The sequence below is a fragment of the Rhinatrema bivittatum genome, chromosome 14 (genome assembly GCF_901001135.1).
Source record: "Rhinatrema bivittatum chromosome 14, aRhiBiv1.1, whole genome shotgun sequence".
NCBI classification, from domain to species: domain Eukaryota; kingdom Metazoa; phylum Chordata; class Amphibia; order Gymnophiona; family Rhinatrematidae; genus Rhinatrema; species Rhinatrema bivittatum.
The window spans coordinates 55,462,342-55,473,555 of record NC_042628.1 but is presented as its reverse complement, the minus strand read 5'-3'; the positions used below and the strand labels follow the sequence as shown (position 1 = coordinate 55,473,555).

The 11,214-nt window shown below is 44.8% G+C and overlaps 1 protein-coding gene across 1 annotated transcript in view; it reads right to left on the bottom strand.

Annotated features, from left to right (window-relative positions):
- Positions 1-440: 440 nt before the first annotated feature.
- LOC115076018 (zinc finger protein 883-like) overlaps positions 441-11,214 on the bottom strand; it is a 102,282-nt gene continuing 91,508 nt past the window's right edge. The window contains exon 3 of the mRNA XM_029577064.1: positions 441-2,384. Coding sequence (XP_029432924.1) covers positions 880-2,384 — 1,505 coding nt within the window. The 3' untranslated portion in view covers positions 441-879. The remainder of the gene's footprint in view (positions 2,385-11,214) is intronic.

Below are 11,214 nucleotides of genomic sequence, written 5' to 3'. Positions count from 1 at the left end.
AGGACAGCTGATTCCTGGGTGTAAAACGTTTTACCTATGGAAATCACTTTGGAAATTGCCCTCTTTGTCTTCCTTCAATATAACAATTAAAATACTAGCAATTTTTTTGTTCATTCTTGTTCACAGCACTCTATATCCTGCGAGTATATTGCAAAAACAAAACCCCACTAACTCACAATCAATCAGTTTTTCAGAACAATATTGCTTAGTTAATTAGAATCACATATAAAAAATGTGAAGATGGATGGCGATAGTGTCATACATAAAGGTACCTAATCAGGTTACCCAATGTATAGTTCTCTGTACTCATTAACCAACCACTTTATTTTTTATAACAAATGCAGTGCCACAAAAACGTGATCTTGTTCACAAAAAAGTATGTGTTAAAAATTGAATTGGACTAAAATAGGCATGCACAGTAATAAGAAAGGTGACAACAGCACTGGTAGATTTCAATGGGCTTTTGCAGATTTGAAATCCTAACAGCTTGTTTAATAATGATACCATCAGTTACAGCATTTGGTTACATAGTTGTCACCTTTAAGGAAGGAGTATAATACACTTTATTCCTAACAGACAATATAACTTTACTGTCCCAGTAACTGTAGGAAAAAATTAAATAATATGACCAGTCTATATTAGATGCGGTCTTAGAATTTCACATTTACTGCTAGTGCATATCATCTTGGGTCTATATGCTGGTGTAAAATTAAGTGAAATAGCTGTCTGAAACTTTCCTCACTTAAGTGCATGTATAGTATTTCTCTTGGAGTAATGTCTTCAAATGCTTTAATTTAGCACTTACCATGAACCTCATTTGTAAGACAGGGTATAATGGGAATGACTTCAACATCTCAAATCTATTGCTAGTACTCATTTTTAACACTTGCATCGTGGCAAAGAAAGTTTCCTTTTGGAGTTCTTACCTGTATGTATGCGCCAGTGTTTGGTTAGGGAAGATGAACAACTGAAACTCTTCCCACAGTCAGTGCATGCGTAGGGTTTCTCCCCTGTATGTATGCGCCAGTGTTTGGTTAGGGAAGATGAACAACTGAAACTCTTCCCACAGTCAGTGCATGCATAGGGTTTCTCCCCTGTATGTATGCGCCGGTGGCCGGTTAGGGAAAATGAACGACTGAAACTCTTCCCACAGTCAGTGCATGCATAGGGTTTCTCACCTGTATGTATGCGCCAGTGTTTGGTTAGGGAAGATGAACAACTGAAACTCTTCCCACAGTCAGTGCATGCATAGGGTTTCTCACCTGTATGTATGCGCCAGTGTTTGGTTAGGGAAGATGAACAACTGAAACTCTTCCCACAGTCAGTGCATGCATAGGGTTTCTCACCTGTATGTATGCGCCAGTGTTTGGTTAGGGAAGATGAACAACTGAAACTCTTCCCACAGTCAGTGCATGCGTAGGGTTTCTCCCCTGTATGTATGTGCTGGTGTATAATAAGATTCCAGAACTGACTGAAACTCTTCCCACAGTCAGTGCATGCATAGGGTTTCTCCCCTGTATGTATGCGCCAGTGTTTGGTTAGGGAAGATGAACAACTGAAACTCTTCCCACAGTCAGTGCATGCATAGGGTTTCTCACCTGTATGTATGCGCCAGTGTTTGGTTAGGGAAGATGAACAACTGAAACTCTTCCCACAGTCAGTGCATGCGTAGGGTTTCTCCCCTGTATGTATGTGCTGGTGTATAATAAGATTCCAGAACTGACTGAAACTCTTCCCACAGTCAGTGCATGCATAGGGTTTCTCCCCTGTATGTATGCGCCGGTGGCCGGTTAGATGAGAGAACCGACTGAAACTCTTCCCACAGTCAGTGCATGCATAGGGTTTCTCCCCTGTATGTATGCGCCGGTGGCCGGTTAGGGAAGATGAACGACTGAAACTCTTCCCACAGTCAGTGCATGCATAGGGTTTCTCCCCTGTATGTATGCACCGGTGTTTGGTTAGGGAAGATGAAAGACTTAAATTCTTTCCAAACTCCCTGCTTGTGTAGGATTTCTCTAAATGTATATGCTTTTGCTGGTGTGTTGTCAGCTCTAAGGATGACTTGCAGCACTTGCCTCCTTGACTCATTCCCTTAGGTGTGATCAGGTATGACAATGTGCCGAGTATTTTTCTATGCTGCTTTCCATTGGAACTCTGTTTTTCTTTTACAATAATATTTGTAGCATTAACTTTTTTTAAAGCAACAGGGTCCTGCTTTATGGCTTGTTCAATGGTTGGATATTCCCCTCTAACTGGTGTGACTCTTGCTTCCATAAAAGGTACAGTTTGATGTTTTAACTTCAAATGCTTGGTGAGATGATCCTGACCGCTAAAAGTCATCTTGCAGCAGGAACAGGGATAAATCCTTCTATGTTTGTCAGGTACTGTTAAAAAAAAAAAAAAAAGGAACAGATATCCATAATTAAAATCTTCATGCAATAGAGACTGTACAAACTGTCAAAAGTATGCAAGGGGGGTGGGGTGGTTAGCAAAGTCTTGTTGGATACTGGTAGATGAGATAAGAGGAAGTAGGTGCATAGTGATGAATCTGACACAGTATGTGCTGTTTAAAACTCATGAGCCCCCTTGCCTGTGGATTCTTATTCTTTGGAGACCCACTTTCCAAAAGACAAGTGGTTCTTCTGTTTATCTCCTGTTGTAAGAGGGTGGTTGCTGGACCCAAATATGAGGTTCCTGGGATCAGGAAGAATTGTCTTGGGGTCCAAGAGTGGATTCCTGGGATATGTCAGAAGAGTGGAGTTAGACCCATAGTCTATCAGGGTTGTAGATAAAGAGGCTTCCTCTTCATCCAGGTAAGCCAGTCCACAGCAGTGGGTTGTGCACTCTGACCAGCACGTGGAAATGGAGAACGATGACTCACTGACATCCCTCTTATATAGCCGACCACAGACAGCCAGCTAGCATTTCTCCATCTCCAGCGGTGATGGAACATGATCCTTGCTTGTGGAATTCAGCCTACCAGGATTGAACAGGCTGTCCTGACCTCCTGTGGTGATAGCATTTGCTCCCACCCTCAGTTGACTGTCTGATAGGAACGGGCCTGGCTAGAATCTCTGACACCCACATCAGTAGTCTCCCTCCTCTAGATCGCAAAAGCGGTCAAGAGGAGTGCCCACCGCCCCCCACCCCCCAGATGGGTAAGGCAGAGAAGGGCTCAGCATGTTGGAGGAGAAGATGAGGATGCAGATTCTGCAGGAGACTCCTAGTAGGAATCTGGATTCTCAATGGGGGATCCTGGGGAGGCATTTTTTTGGAGAGAGATCCCTCCAGATGCAGAACTGCACAGGACTATGCTTCAGCTTTTTCACAGAATGAGAGGTCTGGTTTGATTTTGCAGAACCTGAAAGCCCTTGCTCATGAGCAGCTCAGGATCCAATGAAGAATCTTCCGCCCCCCCCCCCTCCCTGATTAGGCTGTAAAGGAATTGATAGATTTGGAATGGAGTTCTCCTAAGGCTAATTTTAAAGGGGATTGCTCATTAGCGGGTTTGTACCCTATGGATCAGCTTAGATTTACCAGGGTGGATCCCCTGGCCTGCACAGTGATAAAGCATACCACCCTACCAAGTAGGAGGTGCAGCATTAAAAGATGCTTACGATTGAAAGATTGAGTGAGTGGCCATGAATCTCCAAATCTCTGAATGTATTTGTATAGTGGCCAGGGCTGGAGTGTGGTTGGCCCAGGAAGCATTGTGTGAGAATGGCCCATACCTGGAACCAGGAGCTGCGTTCTTGGCAGATGCAGGATTAGATTTGGAGACTACGACTACTTTAGGGGGGGCTTTGGTGATTGCAGCCCAAAAGACTCCTGGCTATGGAACTGGTCTGCTGATACTATTTCAAAGTCCAGTCTCACTAAGTGGCCTTTTAAGGGGTGCTTATTATTGTTTGGAGAGGTGTTAGAGAAGATGGCAGATTGTTGGATAGCCAAGGAAACTTGCGGTCTCCCCGAGGACAGGAAGTCTACGCCCTGGTTTTCATCAGCGAAGGGATGATTTGGGGGCACCCGATGTTTTCGCTCATCCAAAGGTTCGAGTAATCAGAGATGCTTCTTCGCCAAGTTTCAGTCCTTTCGGGAAAAGAAGTCTGGAAAAGATGGTACCTCCTGGGGCAAGTCCAAGCCCTGAGATTGGTTGTCTCTTCATCTGTGTAGTTGTACCTTCAGATGCTGGGGTCAATAGCCGGGATAATAGAGGTAATTCCTTGGGCATGTGTTTGTGACTGGCCTCTGCAGAGGTCCCTTCTAGCTCACTGGAATCCTCAGTCTTAGGAGTACAATGTCCAGGTGACCTTACCACCAGAAGTGAGACTAAGGTTGCTCTGGTGGTTACACTGTGTCCATCTGGAAAAAGGAATGGAGTTGGAGACTCCTGATAAGCTGGTGGTCACTACAGATGTGAGTCTAGAGTTCGGGAGCTAGTAGCACAAGGGCAGTGGACTCCTGAAGAAGCATCTTGGTCCATCAACAGGCTAGAAGCCCGAGCAAATTGGCTTGCCTCAGAGGGCAGAACACCATTTACTGGCATTGTTGGCTTTCATATAGCAGGTGTCAACAGCTAGCAGGCAGAGTATCTCAGTCATTACAAGTTTGGTCCAGGAGAATGGGAGTTGGTTTCTGAAGTATTTCAACTCATTGTACAGCGATGGGGTTAGCCCTTTCTGGATCTGATGGTGAGTTGCAAGAATGTGAAAGTGGAGCACCTTTACAGTCAGACCCAGGATATTCTAGCATTCAGAGCAGATGTGTTTGTTCTGTCTTGGCCACGGGGCAAGTTGCTCTATGCATTTCCATCTTGGCCCATGAGCTGCTGGTTAATCCAAAAAAAAAAAAAGGGAGTACAGCATCCAGGCTTGTGCTCCTGGTAGCCCTGGATTGGCTGCACAGGCTATGCTTTGTGGACCCAACGTCTTCTGGCAGAAGATCCATGGAGCTCTCTCTGCTTGGAAGGGGTGCTTCTGTGGCAGGGTCTGGTATTTCACGTAACTCTGGATCCATTTTAATTTTACGGTTTGGCCCTTGAGAGGGCTCAGCTGTTGAACAACAGGTATACTGGGCCAGTGGTGGAAACGTTTTTTAATGCATGAGTTTTCCCCTCTGGCCTATATCCAGGTCTGGCAGAATGTTTTTAAACACTGGTGTCAGAACCACTCTTGTCTCCCCATTTCAGAGTATTCCTTTGATCTTGGAGTTTTTTCAGGAAGGTCCGAGTAAACGTTTGGCCTTGAACATACTCTATGCAAACTGTCTAAAAGACAGGAAACAGAGAGTAGGATTAAATGGGCAATTTTCTCAGTGGAAGGGAGTGGACAGTGGAGTGCCTCAGGGATCTGTATTGGGACCCTTACTGTTCAATATATTTATAAATGATCTGGAAAGAAATACGACGAGTGAGATAATCAAATTTGCAGATGACACAAAATTGTGCAGAGTAGTTAAATCACAAGCAGATTGTGATAAATTGCAGGAAGACCTTGTGAGACTGGAAAATTGGGCATCCAAATGGCAGATGAAATTTAATGTGGATAAGTGCAAGGTGATGCATATAGGGAAAAATAACCCATGCTATAATTACACGATGTTGGGTTCCATATTAGGTGCTACAACCCAAGAAAGAGATCTAGGTGTCATAGTGGATAACACATTGAAATCGTCGGTTCAGTGTGCTGCGGCAGTCAAAAAAGCAAACAGAATGTTGGGAATTATTAGAAAAGGAATGATGAATAAAAGGGAAAATGTCATAATGCCTCTGTATCGCTCCATGGTGAGACCGCACCTTGAATACTGTGTACAATTCTGGTCGCCGCATCTCAAAAAAGATATAATTGCGATGGAGAAGGTACAGAGAAGGGCTACCAAAATGATAAGGGGAATGGAACAACTCCCCTATGAGGAAAGACTAAAGAGGTTAGGACTTTTCAGCTTGGAGAAGAGACGACTGAGGGGGGATATGATAGAGGTGTTTAAAATCATGAGAGGTCTAGAACGGGTAGATGTGAATCGGTTATTTACTCTTTCGGATAGTAGAAGGACTAGGGGACACTCCATGAAGTTAGCATGGGGCACATTTAAAACTAATCGGAGAAAGTTCTTTTTTACTCAACGCACAATTAAACTCTGGAATTTGTTGCCAGAGAATGTGGTTCGTGCAGTTAGTATAGCTGTGTTTAAAAAAGGATTGGATAAGTTCTTGGAGGAGAAGTCCATTACCTGCTATTAAGTTCACTTAGAGAATAGCCACTGCCATTAGCAATGGTTACATGGAATAGACTTAGCTTTTGGGTACTTGCCAGGTTCTTATGGCCTGGATTGGCCACTGTTGGAAACAGGATGCTGGGCTTGATGGACCCTTGGTCTGACCCAGTATGGCATTTTCTTATGTTCTTATGTTCTTATACTTTTTTAATTATGAAGAATTACTTTCAAAAATATCCTGTCAATTTTATGGATAAACAAATAAAGATATTCCCAGACTTGGCATATCCAACACAATTAAGAAGGAAAGCCTTTTTGGCACTACCCCAAGAGGCAACTGCCTTAGGTTATACCTTCACTTTAAGATTTCCATGCAAATGTGTAATGAAAAAACAAAACGATATATTTATCTTCTTTACACCAGAACAATTAAAAGGGTTTATAGAATCAAGGAAATTACCATCTTCTTCCCCTATCCCGAGTTAGTATAAATGGAAATATAGCAGGGATTATGAGAAGGGCCCTGTTTAAAGTAATTTAAGTATACACTCCCTATTGGTTTTCTTATCGTGCAATTAGCCCTCAGGTAATTTTTTTAATACTAATGTTCTTATACTCAAGGTGCAATAGCTACCATAGCGTGTTAGCAGGGATGTATTCATGGGAGGCTCCACTCTTCACCTCCAGACTTGTCTAGATTTCTGAGGGTGTGAAGCATCTTAGACCCACCTTGCATCTCCTAGTGCCTTTGTTGGATCTGAATCTGGTTTTCTCCTTTTGGCAAATCTGATCTTTTTCCCTATGCGGGCTATTTTCTTGCAGTTGTGGACCCTGAAGACTGTTTCTAGTTGCTATTTGTTCGGCAAGATGTATTTTGGAATTGCAGGCCTTGTGTAGAGAACCCTTGTTATCACGCTGGATAGGGTCCAGTTAAGGACCATACCTGACTTTCTTTTGAAGGTAGTTACAGATTTTCATTTGAATCAATCTGTTTTTCTACCATCCTTGAATAGGGATTTGGATGAACAGGCATCAGGAAATTGCAGCCTTTGGCTGCACAGTGGCATTTATTGTATTATCTGGAAGTTACCAATGTCTTAAGAACAGCTTTTGTCCTTCACTGTGCAGTGAAGGGGGAAGACAGCCTCTTGTGCCACAGTGGCTTGGTGGATTAAGAAGGTGGTGACAGCGGCATATATGGATGGTGGGAAACCTCTTCCACAGCAGAAAAGAGTGCATTCGACCGAGGCGAAGGCAGTTTCCTGGAAGGAATTGCATTTGCTTTCTCTGCCGGAGCTCTGTAGAGTTACAACGTGGTTGTCTCTGCATACATTTGCCAGATAGATGTGAATCGGTTATTTACACTTTCGAATAATAGAAGGACTAGGGGGCATTCCATGAAGTTAGCAAGTAGCACATTTAAGACTATTCGGAGAAAATTCTTTTTCACTCAGTGCACAATAAAGCTCTGGAATTTGTTGCCAGAGGATGTGGTTAGTGCAGTTAGTGTAGCTGGGTTCAAAAAAGGTTTGGATAAGTTCTTGGAGGAGAAGTCCATTAATGGCTATTAATCAAGTTTACTTAGGGAATAGCCACTGCTATTAATTGCATCAGTAGCATGGGATCTTCTTAGTGTTTGGGTAATTGCCAGATTCTTATGGCCTGGTTTGGCCTCTGTTGGAAACAGGATGCTGGGCTTGATGGACCCTTGGTCTGACCCAGCAAGGCAATTTCTTATGTTCTTACTACCTGGATTTCGCAGCTCATGAGGATTTATCCTTTGCTAGGGCAACGCTGCTTGGGCCTCTGGCAGCCTTCTGCCCTTCTGGGGAGTAGTTTTGGCACATCCCACTGGTGTGGGCTGGCTTGCCTGGATGAAGAGGAAGGTGAAATTACTTCTTACCTAATAATTTCCTTTCCTCGAAGTAAGACAAGCCAAACTGCTTCAAGGCAGCCAAGGGTGGGAAGGTGGACGACATTCTTATGTTGGGTGAGATCCTTATTAAGGAACGTATTGTATGACAGGTCTCGCAAGTGCATGGAATGGCACAGTACCTGGTAAGTTTGGTTCTGTGATATTCATTTTACAGTGTCCTATGACTATTGGCAGAGCTGGGTACAGTATTTCCATTGTGTTTAAAAAAAATGTAATGTATAAAGGAAGTGTTAGGTTTTGAATAATGATTGGAGGATGCAATGACATTTAGGTGGTTTAGTGTCCATAGTTGGATTTTGAAGAAAAAAAATACTGGCTGGTTGATGTCTGTGGTGAGCTATATGAGAAGGATGGCAGTGAGTCATTGTTCTCAATCTCCACCTGCTGGTCGGAGTGCACAACTCACTGGCTTACCTGACCTGATTAATTTCGTTTCCTCGACGTGGTAATTTCACCTTTTTCTTGTAGGGAGTCAGAGGAAAGATTGCCTTGCAGAAAATAGGTTCCAGGTGCTGCTGTCTAAAGGAAAGCATCAGTATAGCAGTTTCTACATTCCTATCAGCAGGATTTCTAGTTTCCTACAGAGAAGTCTGCAGCCTGTTTCCAAGTACCATTGGGGAAGTTCTCAGATAGGGTCCCTTATGAAAGCAGAGTTGCTTACCTGTAACAGGTGTTCTCACAGGACAGCAGAATGTTAGTCCTCCCATATGGGTGACATTATCAGGATGGAGCCCAATCACAGAACACTTGTCAAAGTTTCTAGAACTTTGACTGGCACCTACTGGGCATGCCCAGCATGGCACTAACTCTGCATCCAGCAGGGGTCCCCCTTCAGTCTCGTGTATAGCAAAAGTACGTGCAAAAAAATAAAATAAATCGCAAGCGAATCCAACTCCTCGGGGTGGGTTTCGTGAGGACCAACATCCTGCTGTCCTGTGAGAACACCTGTTACAGGTAAGCAACTCTTCTTTCTCACAGGACAAGCAGGATGGTAGTCCTCACATATGATATGGGTGAGTAGTGAGCTGAGGATGCTCGAGCAATGCACCCAAAGACGTGCAACCGGCACAACAACAGGCGTGAATTTGGGTAGGAGGGCATCCTGAAAACCCTGAACTGGTAGGATGTTAGGTAGTTAAGCTGAGAATAAGTTGCGTAGAACAGACTGGCCAAAAACGGAATCTTGCCGGCCAGCCTTATCTAAGCAATAATGGGCAAAGGTATGGAGAGAATTCCAGATTGCAGCCTTACAAATAAATATCAACAAGTGGCACTGACCGAAGGTGAGCCACAGAGGTTGCCACGGCCCTAACAGAGTGTGCTTTCACACAGTCTTGTAGCAGAATGCCTGCTTGCTGGTAACAGAAGGATATACAGTCCGCTAACCAGGAGGAAAGGGTCTGTTTTCTCACTGGATTTCCCAATTTCATGCTATCGAAAGAAACAAATAATTGAGTGGACTTTCTGTGGGCTGACATGCGCTCTAGATAAAAGGCAAGGGCACGTTTGCAGTCCAGGGAGTGTAGAGCCTTTTCTCCTGGGCTCTTATGTTCATTAAGATGAAATTCTGACACTACGTTTGGTAAAAACTTAGGGTGTATACGGAGGACCACTCTGTCATGTAGAATTTTAGTGTAAGGCGGGTAGGTGACTAATGCCTGTTTACGAGGGTTTGGAGCTGGTCTTGAAATTGTTCAGGCAGGGTTTCAGAGAAGTCCTGTATCTGTTTGAAGATGACCCTATTATATTGGGTCATATAAAGCAGGTAAGCAGCAATTCGGGAGATGAGCATGCTCCTTGGAACACTCGTCAACCAATATTGTCTAGGAACCTTTGTTCCTTAACTGGCGGGGTGGATGAGTGAGGTTTTGACCTTTTTGCCCTCTTTTGAGCCGACTCTACCACAACTGAGTGGTGATCGAGCTGGGATTTTTGAAAACCTGGGGCTGATTGTACTAAGTAAGTAGTGTCAGCCTTTCTGTGTACTGGAGCAACTGATCCAGGACTTTCCTAGTTCTTTTTGAGAAGATCAAGAAGAACTTGAATGGGGATAGAGATGATCACTTTGGGGGCATCCAGGAATTGGAGTAACTCCATCATCTGGTGCCTGTCATCCTGTTCCATCTGAAGTTGAAAAGGAACCAACTCGGACATTTCCTTCACAAAATTTATGAAAGAGATCCTCTGGAGGAGAATGCTTCCTACTTTCAGTGGGAGAAGGTGGTGAAGGTAAGTCATCGGTGTCTGTTCAAGTACATCACCCCAAGTGTCATAAGGATCAGCAGACTGACCTGTAGGACAAGAAAGGGGTTGGATACCTGAAGGCCCCGGGCGAGGCTCCGAGAAAATTGAAGGAATCACCGGGGGCACCGATGATGGCATGGAAGGCATTGGTGCCGGCATCGATGGCGCCGATGGACGTATCAGCACTGATGGATGAATCTGTGGCGAGGGACGAATTGGCATCGATGGCTGAGGCAAAACTCCCGATGGAGGAATGCGGAACAGTGTTTCTCCTCCCGATGAAGCTGTCAACGGGGAGTGCATCGGAGACATCGGAGACCCGGGATCCACCCGTGGAAGGGCGGCCATCAGCGCCTCCATCTGGGATAGCAGTGGTGCCAGAATAGGGTCAATGACTGGTTCCACAATCGGTGCCGGTGTCTGTGCTGGAGGAACCTGGAGACGTTGCATTGCCTTGTCGATGGCCTCCTGAACCAGCCGGTCCAGTTCTTATTGGAGACCTGGAGCAAGCAGCTCCGGCTCCGGAACATAAGAGGGAGGTGGAATTACGACTCCCAAACCAGATTGGGTGAGGGTGGCCTCGATGACCCGGTCGCAGGAATGGTCGGTGCCTTTCCTGGACAGGGCTTCTTTGGTGGTGAGATCGATTATTTTGCTCCCTCGATGGTCAGAGTCTTGCGATGTCGATGACGATGTTTCTCCCTGCGATCCCCTCGATCCTAAGAGGGAGCAGCGGGTGTCGATGGCGGTCTGTCACCGGACGGTGGTCGATGCTGGCGCGACATCTGTGCCGGTTCCGATGACGTTGATGCGATGGAAGG